The sequence below is a fragment of the Chelonoidis abingdonii genome, chromosome 22 (genome assembly GCF_003597395.2).
Source record: "Chelonoidis abingdonii isolate Lonesome George chromosome 22, CheloAbing_2.0, whole genome shotgun sequence".
Lineage (NCBI taxonomy): Eukaryota > Metazoa > Chordata > Testudines > Testudinidae > Chelonoidis > Chelonoidis abingdonii.
In genome coordinates, this window is record NC_133790.1 from 22,275,517 (window position 1) to 22,296,874 (window position 21,358).

The 21,358-nt window shown below is 44.4% G+C and overlaps 1 protein-coding gene across 8 annotated transcripts in view; it reads right to left on the reverse strand.

The window, feature by feature from the left end:
• Nucleotides 1–21,358, reverse strand: part of SFI1 (SFI1 centrin binding protein) — a 63,848-nt gene that overhangs the window by 12,166 nt on the left and 30,324 nt on the right. For 7 of the 8 annotated variants that reach the window (XM_032773728.2, XM_032773729.2, XM_075059981.1 and 4 more), the window contains 15 exons: nucleotides 20,331–20,423; nucleotides 19,651–19,748; nucleotides 18,846–18,912; nucleotides 18,112–18,242; nucleotides 13,361–13,442; nucleotides 12,946–13,124; nucleotides 12,618–12,693; nucleotides 10,113–10,208; nucleotides 9,588–9,664; nucleotides 7,695–7,797; nucleotides 7,048–7,144; nucleotides 4,923–5,083; nucleotides 4,373–4,447; nucleotides 3,646–3,720; nucleotides 3,081–3,257 (listed from right to left, as the gene is read on the reverse strand). In XM_032773728.2, the coding sequence (XP_032629619.1) occupies nucleotides 3,081–3,257; nucleotides 3,646–3,720; nucleotides 4,373–4,447; nucleotides 4,923–5,083; nucleotides 7,048–7,144; nucleotides 7,695–7,797; nucleotides 9,588–9,664; nucleotides 10,113–10,208; nucleotides 12,618–12,693; nucleotides 12,946–13,124; nucleotides 13,361–13,442; nucleotides 18,112–18,242; nucleotides 18,846–18,912; nucleotides 19,651–19,748; nucleotides 20,331–20,423 (1,587 nt within the window). The remainder of the gene's footprint in view (nucleotides 1–3,080; nucleotides 3,258–3,645; nucleotides 3,721–4,372; nucleotides 4,448–4,922; nucleotides 5,084–7,047; nucleotides 7,145–7,694; nucleotides 7,798–9,587; nucleotides 9,665–10,112; nucleotides 10,209–12,617; nucleotides 12,694–12,945; nucleotides 13,125–13,360; nucleotides 13,443–18,111; nucleotides 18,243–18,845; nucleotides 18,913–19,650; nucleotides 19,749–20,330; nucleotides 20,424–21,358) is intronic. The other variant, XM_032773730.2, reaches the window with a different exon arrangement.

Below are 21,358 nucleotides of genomic sequence, written 5' to 3' on the forward strand. Positions count from 1 at the left end.
TCCCTTTCTTAATGATGCCCAACATTCTGTTAGCTTTTTTGACTTCTGCTGCACACGGAGTGGATGTTTTCAGAGAACGATCCACAATGACTCTAAGATCTCTTTCTTGAGTGGTAACAGCTAATTTAGACCCCATCATTTTATATGTATAGTTGGGATTACGTTATCCAGTGTGTACTACTTTGCATTTATCAACATTGACTTTCATCTGCCATTTTGTTGCCCATTCACCCAGTTTTGTGAGATCCTTTTGTAGCTCTTTGCAGTCTGCCTGGGACTTAAATGTCTTGAGTAGTTTTGTATCATCTGCAAATTTTGCCACCTCACTGTTTACCCTTTTTCCAGATCATTTATGAATATGTTGAATAGGACTGGTTCCAGAACAGATCCCGGGGGACACCACTATTTACTCTCTCTATTCTGAAAACTGACCATTTATTCCTACTCTTTGTTTCGAATCTTTTAACCAGTTCCCAGTCCATGAGAGGACTTTCCCTCTTATCCCATCACAGCTTATTTTGCTTAAGAGCCTTTGGTGAGGGACCTTGTCAAAGGCTTTCTGAAAATCTAAGTACACTATATCCACTGGATCCCTTTTGTCCACATGCTTGTTGAGTCCCTCAAAGAATTTTAGTAGATTGGTGAGGCATGATTTTCCTTTACAAAAACCATGTTGACTATTTCCCAACAAATTATGTTCATTTATGTGTCTGACAATTTCGTGGTTTACTACAGTTTCAACCAGTTTGCCCAGTATTGAAATCAGGCTTACCGTCTTGTAACTGCCAGGATCACCTCTGGGGTCCTTTTTAAAAATTGGCATCACATTAGCTATCCTTTAGTCATTTGGTACAGAAGCTGATGTAAATGATAGGTTACAAGCTACAGTTAATAGTTCTGCAATTTCACATTTGAGTTCCTTCAGAAATCTTGAGTGAATACCATCTGGTCCTGGTGACTTATTACTGTTTAGTTTATCAATATGTTCCAAAACCTTCTCTAATGATACCTCAATCTGGGACAGTTCCTCAGGAAGTGGGGGAGGGATAGCTCAGTGGTTTGAGCATTGGCCTGCTAAACCTGGGGCTGTTAGTTCAATCCTTGAGGGGGCCATTTAGGGAACTGGGGTAAAAATCTGTCTGGGGATTGGTCCTGCTTTGAGCAGGCATTTGGACTAGATGACCTTCTGAGGTCCCTTCCAACCCTAAGATTCTATGATTTGTCACCTAAAAAGAAAGGCTCAGGTCTGGGAATCTCCCTCACATCCTCAGCCATGAAGACGGATGCAAATAATTCATTTAGTTTCTCTGCAATGGCCTTTTCATCCTTGAGCGCTCCTTTAGCATCTCGATCGTTCAGTAGCCCCACCGGTTGTTTAGCAGGCTTCCTGCCTTCTGAAGTACTTTAAAAAAAAATTGCTATTATTTTTTGAGTTTTTGGCTAGCTGTTTTTCACATTCTTTTTTGACCTTCCTAATTATATTTTTACACTTCGTTTGCCAAAGTTTATGCTCCTCTCATTGCTTCTTTTACTTTGTTGGTTAGCTAAAGTGGCACTTTTTTGGTTCTCTTACTATGTTTTTTAATTTGGGGTATGCATTTAAGTTGAGCCTCTATTATGGTGTCTTTAAAAAGTTTCCATGCAACTTGCAGGGATTTCACTTTTGGTGTTTTATCTTTTAATTTCTGCTTAACTAATTTCCTCATTTTTGTATAGTCCCCCTTTCTGAAATTAAATGTTACAGTGTTGGGCCGCTGTGGTGTTTTCCCCAACACAGGGATGATAAATATAATTATATTATAGTTGCTATTACCAAGTGGCCCAACTATATTCACCTCTTGGACCAGTTCCTATGCTCCACTTAGGACTACATTAAGAATAGTCTCTCCCCCTGTGGGTTCCCAGACTAGCTGCTCCACAAAGTAGTCATTTAAGGTGTCAAGAAACTTTATCTCTGCATCCCGTCCTGAGGTGACATGTACCCAATCAATATGGGGATAGCTGAAATCCTCCATTATTATTGATTTTTTTTTTTTTTTAATAGCCTCTCTAATCTCCCTGAGCATTTCACAGTCACTATCACCATCCTGGTTGGATGGTCGGTAATATAGCCCTACTGCTATATTCTTATTAGAGCATAGAATTACTACCCACAGAGATTCTATGGTACAGTTTGGTTCATTTAAGATTTTTACTTCATTTGATTCTACGCTCTCTTTCGCATATAGTGCTACTCCCCTACCAACACGACCTGTTCTGTCCTTCCGATATATTTTGTACCCTGGTATTACTGTGTCCCACTGATTATCCTCATTCCACCAAGTTTCTGTGATCCCTCTGATATCAATATCCTCATTTAATATGAGGCACTCTAGTTCACCCATCTTATTATTTAGACTTCTAGAATTTGTGTACAAGCACTTTAATAACTAGTCACTTTTTAGCTGTAATTGAATGGAACTCTTTTTCATTTGACTGTTTCTCATCAGATCCTACCCGTATTTTATCATCTTCAATCCTCTCCTCCTTATAGGACATAGAGAATCTCCATTAATAGATCCTCCCCCAAGGAATGTCTCTGTCTGAACCACATGCTCCTACACACCTGCCAGCTTTCCCTCAGCCCTTAGTTTAAAAACTGCTCTAAGACCTTTTCAATTTTAAGGACCAGCAATCTGGTTCCATTTTGGTGTAGGTGGAGCCCATCCTTTCTGTATACGCCCTCCTTTCCCAAAAGTTTCCCCAGTTCCTAATAAATCTAAATCCCTCCTCCTTACACCATTGTCTCATCCGCACACTGAGACCCAGTCGTTCTGCCTGTCTAAGGGACCCTGCGTGTGGAACTGGAAGCATTTCAGAAAATGCTACTATGGAGGTCCTGGACTTCAATCTCCTACCTAGCAGCACCTGTCTGAAGTGTTACAGACCCCGCTGAGCAAAGGGACAATGAGGTCTGCTGGGAGATGAGGACAGAATGGTACCTCTATATCAAAGAAGCAATGAACATAAAACCTGAAATCCACTTCACTTCAGGGCAGGTGTAGTGCCCAAGACAGAGCAATGATGAGAGTCTTGTATACCTTCAGCTGGTGCTGGGCTTGAAGCTGCCCCCGTAACTGTTTCATGCCAGCCATATACGTCAGGATCTGGGTCACACCCTCCTTCAACAGGGCAGCACGGTAAACCGCTACAGCTTTTTCAATGCGGGCCTTCTTCCGCTGCCGCTCCAGGGCAAACCCCAGCCAGGCATCAAACACCTGCAGTAAAAAAGAAGGAGCAAGAGCATTGCTACAAGAGTTACTGCCTCTCAGAGGAGAGAGACCTAGGCACCAAAAACTCCCCCTGCAGACCACAAGTCTGTCCACAGGACAGTAACATCCAGAGATGTATCATGGCTAGTTTCTGTCCTAAAGGGATGGGGGACAGGGTGTGGAAATCAGCTGGAGTTAGACAGAGGAGTCCCAGGCCAATGGTTTTTATCAGAGGAGCATCAGGGACCAAAGATACCCAGCACCTCAGAGCAGCACAGGGAGCTCTGAAGATGAAACAAAGAGGAGAAGGTGCTCCCTGGCCCATCTGCCCGGGGAGCTGACCCTACATGCATACACAGTCCAGACCCCAAAGTGCACCATATGCACACCTTACCTTCCCCTGCAGTGAGAGTGACCAATGCCACAGTGCCCGCACTGTCTCCTGCCGTTCCCATTGCTTCTGCGCCAGCTGTTAACAAAACAAACCACACAGCACCTGGTTCAGCGTTTAGGCATGTATGTGCTATACCACAGAGATCCCAGCAAAAGATGAAGTGATGTAATTTACAGAGGTGATGGAGATTGCAGTTGGAGAATGCATCAGCTCCCTGTGCCTTCAACTCCTTCCTAAGGGTCACACACACTGCATATAAGCTCAGGGAAAGGCCCTGACTATGCACCACCTGAAGGGCATTAACCTTTCAGTTTTGAAAGCAAAAGGATTAACTCTTTAGCCTGCAAGGCTGCCTCTCATCACCCATGGGACATTTCCACTGCCCACAAGAAAGAGCTGCTGAATATCATTCATTGGGGGTGGCTTTTTCTTTAAACACTGCCAACCTTGCACACTGCAGCCTGACACCGACATCCAGTGCAAGTGGGTGATGGGGATTTTAGTGAACTCCATCCCTTGTCTTTAGGCTGAGAGGGTTACCCTAAGGCCACAGGGATGGGTGTACCTCATGCTAATGGAGCCACCAGCCTAGATGATATTTGGACACAAGCTTCCTTACACTCCCCCCATATCACTGTATTTCAGTGCCGCAGATGGAGTCTGAAGGAGAAAGTTGGACAGGACCAGCAGGAGACTCAGTGCCTGTCTATGTGGGATAGTTCCTCACCTGTCTCTTCCAGCAGGAAAAGCAGGTAGAGCAGAGTCTCTGAGTCATCAGCTGGTCTCCCCGTCTCTGCAGGAGCTGTCATGGAATCAGCACAGTAAGTCATACTGACAGACACACACCACTTATCTGGGCCAGCTGGCAGGAAAGCAGAACAGGGACCCACCTATAGTAACCTTTCATTAGCATTAATCACAGCCAGAGAACATCAGTATGACAGCACTCGACAGTCCATCCTTTGGCAAATATGCCTGAGCCCAGCATAGATGTCCCTCCCCAACAGCCCACACAAGGCAATCCCAGCCCTTCCCAATCTCCCCTCCCAAATGAGAATGCTCTCCACTCCCTTCTCCCAAGGGCTTTATGCTGTGACAGGTGATGCACAGAGATGCCAACTCCTCCATGTTGCACAAGGCTCCCACTGCTCTCCAGCTTAGACGGTGGAAATGAAATCTGTCTGTAAAAGTGCCCCTCTAAGGGGACATCTGCTGTGGAGAGGGCTTTCTCCCTCAGACTGGGGCTTTCACCTCTCACTATCCCTGCTCCTTCTCACCATCTTTCCTATGCACTGCAGATGATACTGCTTCCACTTTGCCAGGCACTCTTGCAGCAGTTGCCTCTGGTGGTGCTGAGCTGCAGTGTCTAGCTGGACTCTCAGCACCAAGGACCTCGTGGTGAATTCCTTCCAGTGAAGAAATGTGGCCCTTAAATGCACTGTTACAAGAAGAACCCATGAATCAAGGAACTAGCAGGATGCCCATTTCTATCTCAGTCAGGTGCACCCAAGAAACCAGCTTTTTAATCTCCAGGTTTGTTTGACAATATTTCTCAGTGCCTGTGATAGTATTTCACCCGGAAGGAAGGATGGTCTTGTTGTTAAGGCATAGGATAGGGAGTAAGGAGACCTGCAATGTCTTTCCAGCTCTGCCAATAACTTTAGTTGTGACCTCAGACAAGTAACTTGACTTCTGTGCCTCAGTTTCCTCATCTGGAAAATGGGGATAATACCACCTCCAACCTGTAAGTGGGGGGGCTGTAATATTAAGTCAAAAATGTATGAAGTATTTTGAGAGTCTTGGACAGAAAGCATTATTAATCCTAGTTACTTTTAATTAGGGCTGTCGCGCTTAATTGCACTGTTAAACAATAATAGAATACCATTTATTTACATATTTTTGGATGTTTTCTTCATTTTCAAATATATTGATTTAAATTACAACATAGAATATAAAAAGTACAGTGCTCCCTTTATATTACTATTTTTTATTACAAATATTTGTGCTATAAAAAACAAAAGAAACTGTTTTTCAATTCACCTCATACAGGTACCGTAATGCAATCTCTTTATCATGGAAGTTGAAACCTGCATGAGCAGTTTGCTCTTTAAAGATTTCTGAAAGCATGCTCCACACCTCGCCCTCTCAGATTTTGACAGCACTTCAGATTCTTAACCTGGTCCAGTGCCTGTTAAGCTATCTTCAAATCTCCCATTGGGAACCTCTTTGTGCTTTGTCAAATCTGCAGTGAAATATTCTTAAAACGAACAACATATGCGGGTCATCACCAAGGCTGCTATAATTGAAACATGGCAGAATGTAGGGAAACAGACCAGGAGACAAATTTCCTCGCCAAGAGTTCAGTCAAAATTTAATTACACATTTTTTTAATAAGCGTCATCAGCATGGAAGCATGTCTCTGGAATGGTAGCCACGAAGGAGCATATGAATATTAGCATAATTAAGTAGGACTGAGTGGATGTAGGCTCTAAAGTTTACATTGTTTGTTTTTGAGTGCAGATATGTACAAAAAAAAATTTCTCTACATTTGTAAGTTGTACTTTCATGATAAAGAGATTGCATTATGGTACTTGTATGAGGTGAATTGAAAAATATTAATTTTTTCATTTTTGACTGCAAATATTTGTAATAAAATAATATAAAGTGAACACTGTACACTTTGTATTCTGTGTTGTAATATAAATCAATATATTTGAAAATGTAGAAAAACATCCAAAAATAGTTAATAAATTTCAATTGGTAATCTATTGTTTAACAGTGTGATTAATCACAATTAATTTTTTTAATCGCGATTCATTTTTTTGAATCGCGGGAGTTAACTGCAATTAATCAACAGCCCTACTTTTAATCAAGATTTGCCTGAACCTCTTGGTATTTATTTGGCCCTCATCACTGTACTGTTTGAGCTTCTCACAACCATTAATGAATTTTATCTTGACAACACTCCTGCGAAGAGGAAGTGCTATCCCTATTTTAGAGATGAGGAACTGAGGCTCAGGGTAGATTTAGTGACTGACCTAACGTCACGCAAGAAGCCTGTGGCAAATTGCTTGAATCCTGGGCCAATGTCCTATCCAGTAGACCATCCCTCCTAGCCTAGGAACGATCTCTTAATTTGTACACAGCTAGTCAACCCATGAACACCCATTACATTGCAGAAAACCCTGTAGAACAATGTCACTACCACACAGTCTTCATGACACAGCCAGTTCATCTCATCTATGCAAAGCAAATACGTGGTTGCCTTACAGAGATGTGTGTTTCTCGGTTCCACACACGGACAAATGAGTGTCAAAATTCATGCAACAAAGCCACACCCTGCTCTAACACAGTGACCAGGTCCTTAGGAGAGTGCTTTATATTCCTCGTCCTGAGGCTCACCCATATCCAAACACCTCCTGGCCTGCCTCAGAGCCGCTGCCTCCTGCTGACGGCGGTACACCCACAGACAGGTAGTGTCCCTCCACTGGAGTAGCACCTAGGGAGTCAGAGCAGAGGGACAGGATACAAACTAATACTGTAGTACTCTTTGGAGGTTAGAATTGAAATCAAGTGCCTCCCATCACCAGTAACACAAACACTACCACAAACCCTGTCACCCCATCACACAAGTGAACTGCAGCAGGTGTGGGAAAACCCTCCACTAATGGAAATTCTATGCCCCCAGAGCAGGGTTCCTAAGAGCAGCCATTCGTCCCATATCCCCTTTGCATTTCTTGAAGGGGTTTTCCACCACACAGCCAAAGCTGCCACGCTATTCCCTTCCAGGAAATGGAATAGCGAAAAGCTGTGGACTCCCTCACAGCCAGTGCCAGCAGAGACTCCTGCTGAGATAGGTTGGGACTCGGAGCAGCGACTCAAGAGCAGCAAGTTCCCCAGCTTCTGCAGCCTTCTTTGTAGTGCCTCCTATGTGAAGCTGTAAGCTTCCCCCGACTAAGAACTACTGTACTATTCCCTGAAGTAACTCCTGTTGGACTAGTTCTACTTCTTGGCTAAAATGGCCTCCAAGTCCCCTGCACAGATCCCACCTTTGAGAGAGTTGATCTCCTGTAGTGCAGTTCTGCCTGTACAGCCTTCTTAGCTTCACCCACAAGGGCAACAGTATTTTCTCTCCAGATACTCAGTATCTGTCTAAGGACAAAGTAGGAAACAGAAACCTAAAGATCAACAGTGATTTTCACCACATACTTTTCCCCTCCTCTTGGAAGCTGGCTTGACCTTTGGCACCTTTCCATTCATGGAGAGGAACCCAAAAAATTGCTGTATCCACAAACCCACCTTTGTTTCTAGTGTCTTAAACATAGCCAAGCACCTGACATCATGCCCGCAAGTGCAGCCAGGCACTGAAAAAAAACAGCAGCAAAATACAGTTCCCAGTTGATACCAAAAACTCAAGTGACTGCAGATAATGCAGGGTGACCAAGGCCCTTCCTGGGCCTGCCACCTATGAGAAACAAGACAAACTATATATGCTCCAAGAGCACCATCACTTAAGATCATAGCAGAGTCCATCCACTACACGGATAGGATTTAGTTTACTAGCCAATATGTTTATTGGGGTCTGATCCTATGTTTGTTCTGAGCTGTAGCTCCAGCAGGCACCACAAGAACAGTTCTGCCACAAGAAGGCGGCTTTGAAACTGGACAAAAGATGCTTTAAGAGACTGGTGCATAATGGGCAAAGTCACCCAGGGATTTCTTGATGCACAAAGAGGGATCTGCTGGGATATATGCACAATAGCTCACCAAATGGTGGCATGTGAAGTCTCTCCTGAGAGCCAACAGCGCTCTGGTCGTCATCGTTGCAAAATTCGTGTAAGGATAGTAGTTAAGGAGTTATGTATCTCTACTGAAAATTATGTTCTTAAGGTCTTGGAGTTAAGGCAGGTCACCAAGAGGTGACATACGGAGACATTTCTTTCAGGCAGGAGGCAGCAGACACTTATCTCTCTGTCTGGTCATTTGTATACTGTATGCCTCACACTCTATATGTACTTGCATACTGAACCACAGGCAAAAGAAGAGATTGTGAAATCTACAAGAAAGGAAATCTACAAGATGAAACAAACAGTGGGGGGAAGAGAGGGCCCTGTTTATGAATAAAGACAATGGATGGGACTGGTATGTGTTTGGGGGTTGGGAGAATATACTGGGGCCTTCCCTAGGAGGCAAGTTGACAGCATGTGTCATGAAAGGAGGGTCACTGCCAACCTGCCTGTGAAGCACTGCAAGGATGAGCGTTACTCTACAAGACTTGAGAGCATCTAGTTAATTAACTTTAAGATCTAGAATGTGTTATGATTTTATTTCACACATAACCAAATGTTTTCAATACTTCTATTATTTCAACCTCTATGCTTTGTTAAATAAACGTATACTGGATTTTACTATAAACATATCTAAATGCTAGTGTGTTTGGAGGAGCGGTGATCTGAGGTGGAACTAATAAACTGAGGTTTACTGTTTTGTTGGAAGCAGCAAATCTGTGAATACTGTGAGTGTCCAGTGCACCCAGGGCTGGACACACCCGGGAGACTCTTCGAGGGCTCGAGGGTTGGAGTGTGCCCACTGCTAGCCTGTAGAGAGACAGAGGGGCTGGCGGGGCCTAGAAGGGAGTGCTTATGTTGCCCGTGGAGCTGGGGAGCTGACCCTTGAGAGGCACAGGCAAGGCTTACGCATGCTAAAAGCAGGTGGTAGTGAGGTGCCTCACAACCCTACGTATCCACAAGAAGGTCACAGCCAGCATCGAGTCCCATGAGAATGTTACCATTCCTTTTAGGTCGGCTGACATGCAGAAAAACAGTGAAGCAGGGAAAGTTAGTTCTCAGTGTCAAAAGTTCAGGGATTACTGAATGTGCCAGTTAAGGAGGTCTAGGGCAAGTTGCTTCTTTCTAGAGTTGCATGGAGAGGGGCAGGCTTACCGCAACAGCGCCCTATTACGCTCCTCATCCTTTTTATCGACTTGGCGTAGAATGCACTGTATGTTTTGCTGGTAACTCTGCAAGGAAAGCAGGGTTGAAGTGAGACTTCCCCTAGCTGTTAGGAACACTATGGGGAGGAGTTCTCTGGGGAACTCTCAGCAGCAGCTGTCCAGGAGCAGATGCAGAAGCTGCAGCCACCAGAGTTTAGCACTCCTCTTGTTACTCTCAATAGCAATTATACATTAACAACATGAGGTTTGCCATCCTGAGTGACGCAGCTATCTACATCTCACATATATACAGCCACACAAGCCAGGAGAGACCTCAGACCTCTGTACTCCAAAAACACAGGGCTCCATCAATGGAGCTCAAGGGAGAATCTCCGGTAGTGGCAGCAGCATTTGGCATCACACTCTTTGTGTGGACCCTAAAGTCAAACACATACACAGATCTGGCATTCCCTCCTCAGAGTGGTGGGTGCAGACACAGCAAGCTTCAGCAATGAAGCGAACATAATCCTCCTACCTTCCAGGCAGCCAAAACCCTGGCCAGCAGTGAATGCTGATAATACGTGTCTGCTCGCACCAATGTCTTCCACTTCTTAGACCGATGTCCCACATACTACAAGAAAAAAAGAAAAATCAGACTGTGTGGGAAGAGAAAGAGAAGAGAAGTTAACCATCTATGATCCCCAACCTCCAAGAAAGCATCACTCCCATGGAGCAGCATAACAGGGTCTTACCTGAACTGGCACCAGACCTTGCTGCTGCCTCAGTTTCCCCCTTCAGGTACTCAAACTGCCCCCTAGGCTCTTGTGCAAGTTAAACACCCCCCCTTCTTGGGGATTCATCTATTAAAACAGTTCCAATGTCACCTTAAACCAGAACCACTATGTCCCCCACTCCACAGTTTCTTCATCCCTTTGCTGGGCCCAACTGCTCCTTCCAAAATCCAGGTTCTGCTGCATGGTATAGCCTCAAGTGTCTTCTTCTCAAGGCTGTTGTTCCCCTTACAGCTTCTGCTCCCACCTGTCACTGCAGGTCACTTCAGGCAGGCCTTTCCCTTCTCCTTTGACCTTGGTCCCCTCTAGATCCGCTAAAAGCACTTCCCTGATGGGTTGTCTCCCAGGTACCCTTGTATTGTGGCTTCAGACCCCAGTTAACTCTCAGATCTCTCTGAGCAGGAGAGCTCTTCCAGGCCTACTCCAGACTCTGCTCATCTCTGGAGAATCTTCCCCATGGTCTTTTCTAGCCCTGACCTTCCTTCCTTTGATGGAGAAGGCTCTTCCTCATAGGAAGCCACAGGCTACTGTCACATGATTCCTGGTCTCATCACCAAACCAAGCCTAAATCTAATACCGGGGGGTCTGATGACAAGTTGCACGTAGGGCAGAGCCCAAAAAAATTAAAGGTAAAGCCCTCCCCTCATGGCTCATGAGATACACCTCACTAGCAGTAACAATGGAGCTGGAGAATACTCAGATGCCAGGATTTATTTAATAATATAAGGGTAATTTTAGGGAAAAGGGACCCTGCAATCAGATTGTTCAAAAGAAGGGAAGTGCAGTAATGACTTTGTTCCCGTCACATGAAGAGGACACAAATCTCCGATTTCCTTATGGCTTACTTTGGTGCCAGTTAACAAGACAACAGAAACCCCACTCCAGCCTATGACCCCCCAGCAACACAGGTCTGACACCCCTGCTTCTCCAACCATTAGATCAGCACACCTTTATATTCTGCGAAAAGGCTATCAACTCTGAGGCTGATATGCCAAACTGCATATGACCCTCCTTGTGAAACGTGGGCCCCAAGGAAGGCTGAACACAAAGAGACTGAAATTTTCAATTTTTGCTGTCTGTCAGCTGCTCCATAGAAAGTGGCAGGACAAGATCAGAAACTAGAATATTCAGTGCCAAACCCTTCATCAGCAGTGGTTTGGTTTTGGTGGCTTTCTTGCTTTGCACATATTATAGAAATGAAAAGGCAATAAATTTTGTAGTGCGTGTACCAAGGAATGTCGCTACAAGGCTGGCAATCATATGGCACCAAAAGCTTTGGTGGCACGACATGATTGCTAGTGATGGACATAAACTAAATACGCTATCAGACCACCTTAAGCACCTTATCGGAAATTGATCCAGGTGGCACTCAATTTGCAAGGAGGCCATGAGCCTTTGGGATTTGCCATGGGGATGATGACATGACCCTTCTCCCACTCAATGCATCTGGAGCATGCTAGCTGGGCTGCTACTTCCAGCCAGCAGCGTACATTGTCCTAGAATGGTTGCAGCAGTGAGAGAGCACTAGGCTCCTGTAAAGGGTACACCAGGGTGTCCTTGGAGTAACAGTCTTTATTGAAGTCAGGCTGGTTGAAACATCAGCGGACATGCTTTTTGCTAATATCCCATTCACAAGAGAAGGGAAGAACGGTTACAATCAGAAGGTTGCCACAAGGTTCTGTGAACTGGGGATAATGTTTCATGCAGGTACCAATCATCACAGAGCTAGAGACTGGTGTAACTATTTAACTATTGGTGTAATATTTAACTATCATTTTTCTAAAAAGGGTTATTTAATAAAAACCTTCCTGAGAACAGAAAGCACTGTGTGGTATTTCCCAGGAGTTCCCCTCAGGGACTGAAGCACTTAAGTGATGAACTGGAAAGCACAGAGAGTGTACTAGTCGGGGAAGCCTTCACACACGCATTCATGTAATAGTCCCAAAACCACTGTCTGGATAACACCACTGAGCCACAGTCCTGCCCTCCCTGCCTCTGCGAGCAGGGGAGCAATGCAGGACAAATAAAGAACTCACTCTCATCCTCCCACACTATTTCTACTCCTCCCTTATTGAAGCGTTTTACCCCTCCTTGGAGAGAGCAGCCTTTGGTTAGGGTAGCACACGACTAACTAGTATTATGACCGTAAAATGCCTTTGATATGGTGTCTGTTAAGCACCTAAATGATGAGCACAGGTGATCTATAAATAGAGGAGGATTCAGAACTCTCTACCTGCTCCAATTCTCACCTTTCTCCACTTGCTCCAAGACCACTTCAGGCACTTTGAATAGTGAAACCTAAGAGCTTTCACCTTCTTGATCCTCCTAAAGGAAAAAGAGAGCAGACAGTTCTCTTACTGACCCAGACCTGTTGTGCTTCTCCAGCACCAAGCCTGAAACCACATTTGCTATTGTGCTGGGAACGCACATGTATTAAATATGTAAACATTTAGGATGTGCTAACTGCTTCTAAAACATGTGAGGAGTCAGTGTTGGTGTTAATCAGAAACTCCTTTGTGAAAGGGGCCAATTTTGAGACTGAATCAGGATCAGTCTCCCTTTCAAGCTGCCTCTTACTCTGATCTAATCTCCTGAATGTTCTTCTTCCAGAAATGGAAAGTCTTCCGCAGCAGTAGGTAGCAGTAATGATCACTGGCAAGAGCCGTGCGCTCTCGCTCCTCCAAACACACCACTGTTCTCCTGCGCCAGGAGCACCAGAAACGAACTAACACTTGCTGCTTAGAGTGAAGAATGGCCTGCAACAGACAGGAGAAAACCGGTGAACTCATGATATGGGCTGTAATGAGCAGCAGGGCAAGCTTCCTCAGAGGTGGTGATGGACACAGAGAATCGTCTCATATGGTCTCCAGCCACTCAAGTGGAATAGCAATGGGTGGAAGCCCATCTTGTGCTGCTCATGTTCATAGGAGGTGATCAGGAAACTGTTCCACCTATCCCCTTGGTGAAGTCCAAGGGAAAGTGCTGCATTTACCATTCTCTCTCTCGTACGGTTCTCTCGATGCTGACATGCACTCAGCCACCACGTGTCAAATACCTGTCTCATCAACAATTCCCTGCAAGCAAGAATGAAGAATGTCAGTGGAACCAAGGAATCCTGTCTAACATCTAAGGGACTGGCCTTATGGGCTCTGATAACAATGCCAGTCTGTCCAAATTGAAACCATTTGTTATGCAGTTGCTTAGATTTTATAGCATCAGGCAAGACTGTTTTAGAAGTCAATTACACCTCTTTATTCCATGGATTTTTTAAAAATAATTACACACACAAGTATACAGTCCATTCCACTGCTCCTTGAAATCCCACTTAGACTACTGAATGGTAACATTTATTGTTCTGCTGAATTTGCTAGAATTCCCTAATTCCACCCAGATTATTCTAATTTCCAGTTCCCTCATTGACAATATATCTGAAAGAAAATGATATAATATAACCTTGTGCTTCTTCTTCAAAAGCTATAAACACAGCCTTGCTACCTCCACACACTGACAGACCTTAATCTACGATTTGTCATGTTTAAAGACAGGCACGACTTCTTTTCTTTTTCTTTTTTTTCCTTTTTTTTTTTCCTTTTTTTTTTTTTTTTAAGGTGTCAGTGGTTTGAGTTACAAATTTAGCAAACGTTGTAAAATGGACTTGCAGAAAAATATCAAGACAAAAACATATAGGAGGTAGAGTGGTCTAAGCACTGGACCAAACGGCCTCCTGTGTTCTATTCACTCCTCTGCCAATGCCTCAATGTGTAACCTTAAGCAAGTCATTTAATCTTGTTGCCCCAGTTTCCTCCTCTATAAAATGGGCTAATAGATTTGCCTGCCTGCCTTCCTCGCAAGGGTATATGGGGATATGTTTGTAAAGTATTTCAAAATTTAAAGCAGTGATTTCCAAATAGTGGGTCCTGACCCACTAGAGGATTGGGTTATCTGTGCCCCAGATATGTGCCCCCACCTCAGCACTCTCACTTCCCCTGGGCAGCAGGCAGCAGTGCGGGGAGCAGGATCCGGACAGCAGGAGCAATGCAGATGAAGTCAACAGAGCCAGCAAGCGGACAGTCAGCAGCCTGTCCCAGCCCCGCATGTACCCTGGAAGTGCTTCCACCTGACCCTCATTCTCACTTAACATAGGCAGCAGCCTTGAGAACGGGGTCCAGACAGCAGCACAGAGAAAGCACCCCAGGGCACACATGGGTTGAGGACTGGCTGAGGACTGTCCACTTGTTGGCTCCAGCCTCCTCCTCTGCTCTGCTACTGCCACCCAGATCTGCTCTCACTTCCCCTGGACAGCAGGCAGCAATGTGGAGAGCGGGATATGGGAAGTGGCACCAGTATAGAGGAAGTGGCTGGACCAAGCAGAAAGTCATCAGCATGGTAGCAATTGTGGCCTGGCTGCAGGGAGGGAGGGGCCAGCTGGGGTTGCAGGACCAGGATGAGCTGAGCAGGGGACTTGGGGGCAGGATGGGACAGGGCTGGGCCAGGCCAGGGATGGGGGACCAGGGATGCTCCCCTCACCTTGATTCAAGGGAAGATTGGGATTGTGTGTCCCCCTGGCTGGGAGAGGAATCTGGTTCTTTGGAGTCTATTTCAGTAAAGCCCCCAGATATGAGAGGATCTCAGAGAGGCTAATTCCTTCTCAGCACAGAGACAGCCTGGAAAGCTCTTTTGTGTTTTCTGTGGTAGCCTGTCTTCCACTCTTACTTGAGGGAGTAATGGGGTGTTGCAGGAGCCCTATTAGAGTTCTCTAGCCACAAGAGGGGACAGGGCTGGGAAAGTAAGTGCAAGGTGCTGGGGGTGGGGGTTCTTTTGTGTTTCAATTAATAAAAGATTAAAAAATAGTAAACAGTAACATACACACATAGACACACACACACACCATTCGTAAGGGTGGGTACCCAGAAAAGACAAAATGCAGTTGGTGGATCCCCTCACTAAAAAGTTGGGAACCACTGCCGAAAAGCACAATATACATATATCTATGGAGGAGAGATCTAGAGGAGGGGTAATAATACTATACATGACACACACACATTGCCAAACTGCTGTGAACATTTACCAGCCTAGAAGCTTAGGCTGCAGCCCAACTGGAACGGCACCAATCTCAGACTGAAACAGCAGTTCCAAGGAGGAGCTGTTTCCAAAACTCTTTAACCTGGATAGACTTCAGAACCTGCCAACAGGTCCCAGCCCTTCTCTAGCCCCAACACAACCAGAAGATGACTCAGGGCTGACCAGGCAACTTCTGAACAGGAGGCTACTGCAGTTTATTAGATGTTTTCAAAGGTACAAACAGCAATTTAATAGATTGAAAATCAATAGGGTTTAGGCGTGTTGTGATGGAGGGTGTTGGTGGCTGCCAGCAAGCATGCTTGATTTAGGGGCAATCGCAAACCTTGTTGAAGCTGATGGTCATGCTACCCATCTTTCATTCAGACTAAATGAAAGTAGTAATTAAGATCTTTAAGGAGTAAACAACAGAAGGTGCCACCCAAGGCTCTGGATAGCATGCGAATGCCACAGCAATAACTAACTCAGGGAGAATAAGATGGTATCCAAAGACTGATTGAAATACAGGGCCTGGGGCACTGAGTGGTGGAGCTGTGTGTGTCAGAAGGAGACAAGATCAGAAAGCACGATAAGCACTGGTGAGTGTGGCCCTAGGAGGAAGCCAAGAGAACTTCTTCTGCACACAGAACTGTTTGGAAAGCAAGCTTGGATTGTTTGTTCCTTGTTCCGTGTTCAGGGCAATGAGACTGCGTGTACTTTTTTTGTAAATAAACGTAACTGCATCAAACAAATACCTGACTCAATAATTTTCTCCTCCTAACTGACACTAATCAGGGAAGGCCCCAAATATTGGCTAACCATTCAGGTCAAGGGGCAACATTCATCTAACAGTCATTCGTGCCTTTAAAAATCTTTCCCCATTCCCTCATATGTTCAACCCCTTTTCTGGCTGAGGAGGCACAAGCTACATATCAGCAAACAATTTTCCTTTAATCACCTCATTCAGACTCCTGAACTAGAAAAATACAGGCTTTGGGCCTGTTCTTTATTCTGATCTCCAGTGTGTCACAGCTGCACTCTGATTTAGCCAAAACAAACTCCTCTAATTGCTTTCAGAAGAGCAGCTCCCCTCATTACTCAAGCCACCCTCCAAACCTACATGTGTGTCTCCTAGAAAGCAAGGTATCTTCTAAAACAGTACCAAGGCGCTCTGTGGCTTGTTTTTAAGCTGTGCAGCCTGGCTTTTGATGGCAGAAATTCATCAACCTAAGACGTAATCATTTCTAGCCCATAAAAATAATTTAAAAGCCATCTGGGTTCAGGGCCCAGGCATGCTGGGAAGGAGGAGTCAGTGTTAAAAAAGATGTTTTTCTTCTGACTTAAAAGGAAAAATGCTTCCCAGGAGGGAGTCCATTGTAGGAATCTCAGTCTGGACACAGCCGCCCTTTAGAGAAGCTGTGCTGCGTCATGGGCTTTCTAATCAGAAAATTGAAGTGATGCTAAAGTTTAGTTGCATCACACCCCTGCGAGCTCAGAGTCAGGACTGAACTCATGCAAACAATAAGAGCCCACAAAAGTTCTTTTAAAATCTCTAAAGAGTAATATTTTTCTGTTTTTCCCCCTATCATTACAGAAGTGAAAAGAAGATAACAACGTACTGAATAAATATAGCATTGTATATCCTCAACCCACTGTACAAATCATTAACCAACCACCACAACACCCCAGTGAAGTAGGCTGGTAATTTCATTATCCCTACTTTACAGGTGGGGAAACTGAGGGACAAGCTAGTGGCCTTTCAGAGGTGATGAGCATCCACTGCTTCTGTTTATTTCATTGGGAGAGGGGGGTGCTGAGCTCCTCTGGAGAAGGAAAGGCATTAGTGACGTGCCAAGGCAACAGTGCAAGGACTTTTCTATACAGAAACTAGAAGTAAACTAACTATATTGGTTGGAGGTTAGTTATTTTAGTGCAAGTCTGCAGCTGGATACTTATTTCACTGTGACCAACATTGATTTTTACTCACTTCAGTTACACATCTGGGGCTTGTCTATACACAGAAGTTGCTCCGGTTTAACTAAAGCTGTGATGTTGTGATTTAGTTAAAGTGAGGACAAATTTGCGTGAACACTGCACTAGTTTAAACTTGGCTTATAGCAGTTTAGCTTGCTCATGGTAAATATTGTCCCTGGTAAATAACAGGAGCCAACTGAAATGATGTAAACTAGCTTAAAACCAATGCAGAGTGCCCATGTAGAAAGCTGCATCAAAGTAAACAAAGGTGTGAATTGCAAACAATGTGATTCTAGTTGCAGTGGTTCCAGTTTATGTGCAGACAAGCTCCAAGTCAGTGTCAGAGCCAAAATGAGACATCACGGGTTCCTGCCTCTGTCTCATCTCAATTCACTAGACCACACTGCCTCTCAACAGCCAGATTCTTTCTGTTATTCAAAATAACACTACTATTTCTTCAACAGCCTCTGAGCATTCCCACCTGTGAGATTCTGTAACCCTTGGTGTCAAAATGTAAGGGAACAACATGTAGGAAGGCGCAGAGGCAACTACTGAAGAATGACCGGTTCCAGTAAGTCACCTTTTCTTTACATGGGCTGACGTAAGTGGATTGTACAACATATTTTAGTCTTAGTTACACATGGCACTGGTTGCTGCAGCCCAATCCACATACCCTTTTTAAAGTCAGTCCGTAAGAACAATCCACAGTACCTATGAAAGCATGATGCCATTTCCTTCATCTCTCTCCACCAGCGTTGATAGTTCTTAAAACTCTTCCAGGCCTGGAAGGTGACAGGCAAGATCACTCTTCCATAGTGACTGTCAGCTTTGGCATATTGCATCTAAAAAGTAAATGACAGGCTTGGTTTCATTTCAGAATAGTGCTCCCTACCCAAGGGACTATCACAACAAAGCCATCTGAACTAAACTATCCTACTTAACATATAAAAGTGTTATCTGTACTCAGCTTTTGGGGTTTGTTTCTAGTCTTCATAAAACTCTGCTCCACATTTCTCACAGGGAAGGAGTGGAAAAAACAATCCCACCCAACTACCTCAACAGTTCCAGCTCATTCTGGAGGCTGCACTCAGAATAAATTAATATTTCAGAACAAGGCTTACAGTGTGGGTGCTACTGGAAACTAAATAATAATAGTAACAATGATCATAAATCAACTTTCTGTCATAAAATCAAGGCTTCCTGTACTTCCTAGAAACTCCAGCAGTCAACATTAGCATGCTTTGCTTCCCAGAGAAGTGCCCTGACTGGCTCATGTACAATTCTTTCAACAAGCTATTGATCAGATAGGACATCATTTTATCCTATGAACCTGCTGCACCACAGAAATGACTGGCAGTCTCACCCATCCTTCATCCTCCAGCTTTTAGAATCATTTGGGTTGAATCTCGTGTAAGAGCTACTTAAACATGACAAATACTCCATACCTGCCTGTGTCTTCTCCACTTGGCATTCCTTAACCACAACCTGACAGACTTGTGCAGGAGCGTTACCCTGAAATAAAACCCAACTATTCAGCAAACAGCCTCCCTCTAGTTGAAAGTACAGCTCTGGACCTGGACGGCTCCATATAACCTATTGTCCTGAAGAAGTCAGTCTCAATCAGGAAATAATTGTGTTACCTTGAAGTGCTTTAAGTATGCCATACAGATTCGTCCCACCCACCAAAAGAAAGACAACAAAAGCAGAAGTTACATATTTATTTAAAAACACGATCTAGTCAGGTACAATTGCAAAAGTTTCTTCTGCTGCTTCATAATTATGCACTCAACCCTGGAATAAGTATCTTCACTGAGATGAAAGAGGAATTTAGCCTCTATGGGAATCAACAACATCTACCCAAAAAATGATCTCTCCCACTCTAGGCTCCTATGGTGATAGCACTCATGTAAACAGGGAAGATGTTTTACCACCCTATTTTCTAACCCTGCTCAGTGCAGGTCTATGTAACCTGGTGGCAAAACTGCCTATGCCGTGTCTACACTAGTACTCCCATCAGTGATGGGAGATTTTTTTTTTTTAAATAAGTGAACCCAGACAAGGCTTATGGCATACCAATGTCAATTTCCCTCCCATGTTTCTCAAATGAGGTATGGTTCAGAACTAGACCACTCTTTATAATGTGCCAGGACGATCTCATGCATCAAAGTATTACCAGATTTAAAATCAGAACCAAGAGCTGGTGAGTTCCAGCTCCTTAGCTGCATTTGAAAATATATTTCCCTGAAGTACCTGTAGTGGTTGTGAGCTGCTAGTGTCAGGGACCGCTGATGCTCTTCCTCCTCCTGTTCTAACCGACACTTCCAGCGATTCCAGAAGCTCTGCAGCAACTGGAGCAAAACAGCAGAGATAGAAAAACCCAGGTAATAATAGCGGGAGAATCCAAAAGAATGACGATGCAGATGTTCTGCTAATACATTCTGGAGGGAGAGTTCCTTAAAGGACACTGTGCTGCCATACAAAACAAAGCAGTCTAAAAAGCCTGATGCAATTTTGTTTTCTTTCAGCTGCTCTGAATGTCTTTAATGCAGACCTGGAGTCCTCAAACAATTGAAAATAGAAATGTTGCTACATCCAGGTGCTGCTATAATGTGAACTCTGCTGAGCTTATTTGAACCACTTCACTCTCCTTGTCACAGGGTTACAGCCATTTGTTCCTTGCATACACAGAAAGACTATAAATCTTCTTGGCTACAAAGGGGTTCGTAATGGGACTGTATGACAACACATAACTAGGCCAACATGTTTGTGACTGATGGTAGACTTACACAGGAAATATATTTTCTGAAATTGCTGGTAGCAAGGGAACAACGCAACTGACTAGAGAACACTTTGTGGGAACAGGTGTAGAAGGTAGGAAGGTTCAAGGAAAGGTCTCATGTAAAACACAGCAAAACACAAATTAAACCCACCATTACTTGATACTGCCGATGAGCCAAATTTCTTCTCATTTGCTGGAGACGAGCATTTATAATGTTCTTCCGCAAGGCATTAAACCCAAAGTGCTGAGAAAACAATCAGCAGAATTTTACTTACCACTCACTGTGTAGCCTGAATAACCAAGCAGCCAAGAGCTAATTTCCCTTGGGACAACTGCTCCTTACAGATAGCCAAAGCTGGGCACGCAGAACCCAGTTTTGTTGCTACTTGTAATGGTCAGTCTTACTGCCGTGTCATGGATACACAGCCGAGCCTCAGGCTCCCTCCCCCTGGTTGGAGAGTTTAGCTCTCCAGCTAAATTAAAAACCTCTCCCTTCCTCGGGTTTCTTCTTGAGTCATCCAGCTCTCTCCCTTGCTCTGTCAGCAATCACTGCCCAGGCCCCTTCCCACACCCTCTCTCAATGGAGAGATCAACAGGTCCTGCCCTTTCCCTGTCTGACTGGAGACCTACAATTTGCTCCTGCCCTGAAGCAAGGAAGGCTCATAACCTATCCCTTCCCAAGATCTCTCTGTACTGGAAAAGGGCCTCTTAAATACTGCTCTCACCTCTCCCAGTTCTTTACTGACCTCTAACTCTTATGGTCTCTCTGAACTACAAATCCCAGAATGCCTCAATTCTGTGCTGAACTGGGAAGAATTATGTGCTAAGACTGTACCCTGCCTTAAAAGGCCAGGACTTCCTGTTACTCTGCTACTGCTATTTCCAAAATATAATCTCACTGCCTTTAGGGTCATTTTTTTGATGATCAAAACTGCCTCACACTACAGAATAACATCTTCTCCAACAAGCCAGAGGCCCTGTGAATGCCAGAGATAAGGAATTTATTTATGTTGGGAAGTGGGAGTGCTTTCAGAGTGAAGGGGCCAGGGAGCGCATGAGGGACCAATTGGTCTGAGTCAATTTGCTTCTTGATTGAAACAATAACTTGATTTCCTCTTGATTGGAAAGATATGTCTCAGATGAGATTTCCCATCAAGATATGAGTGTCAGTCCTCTATC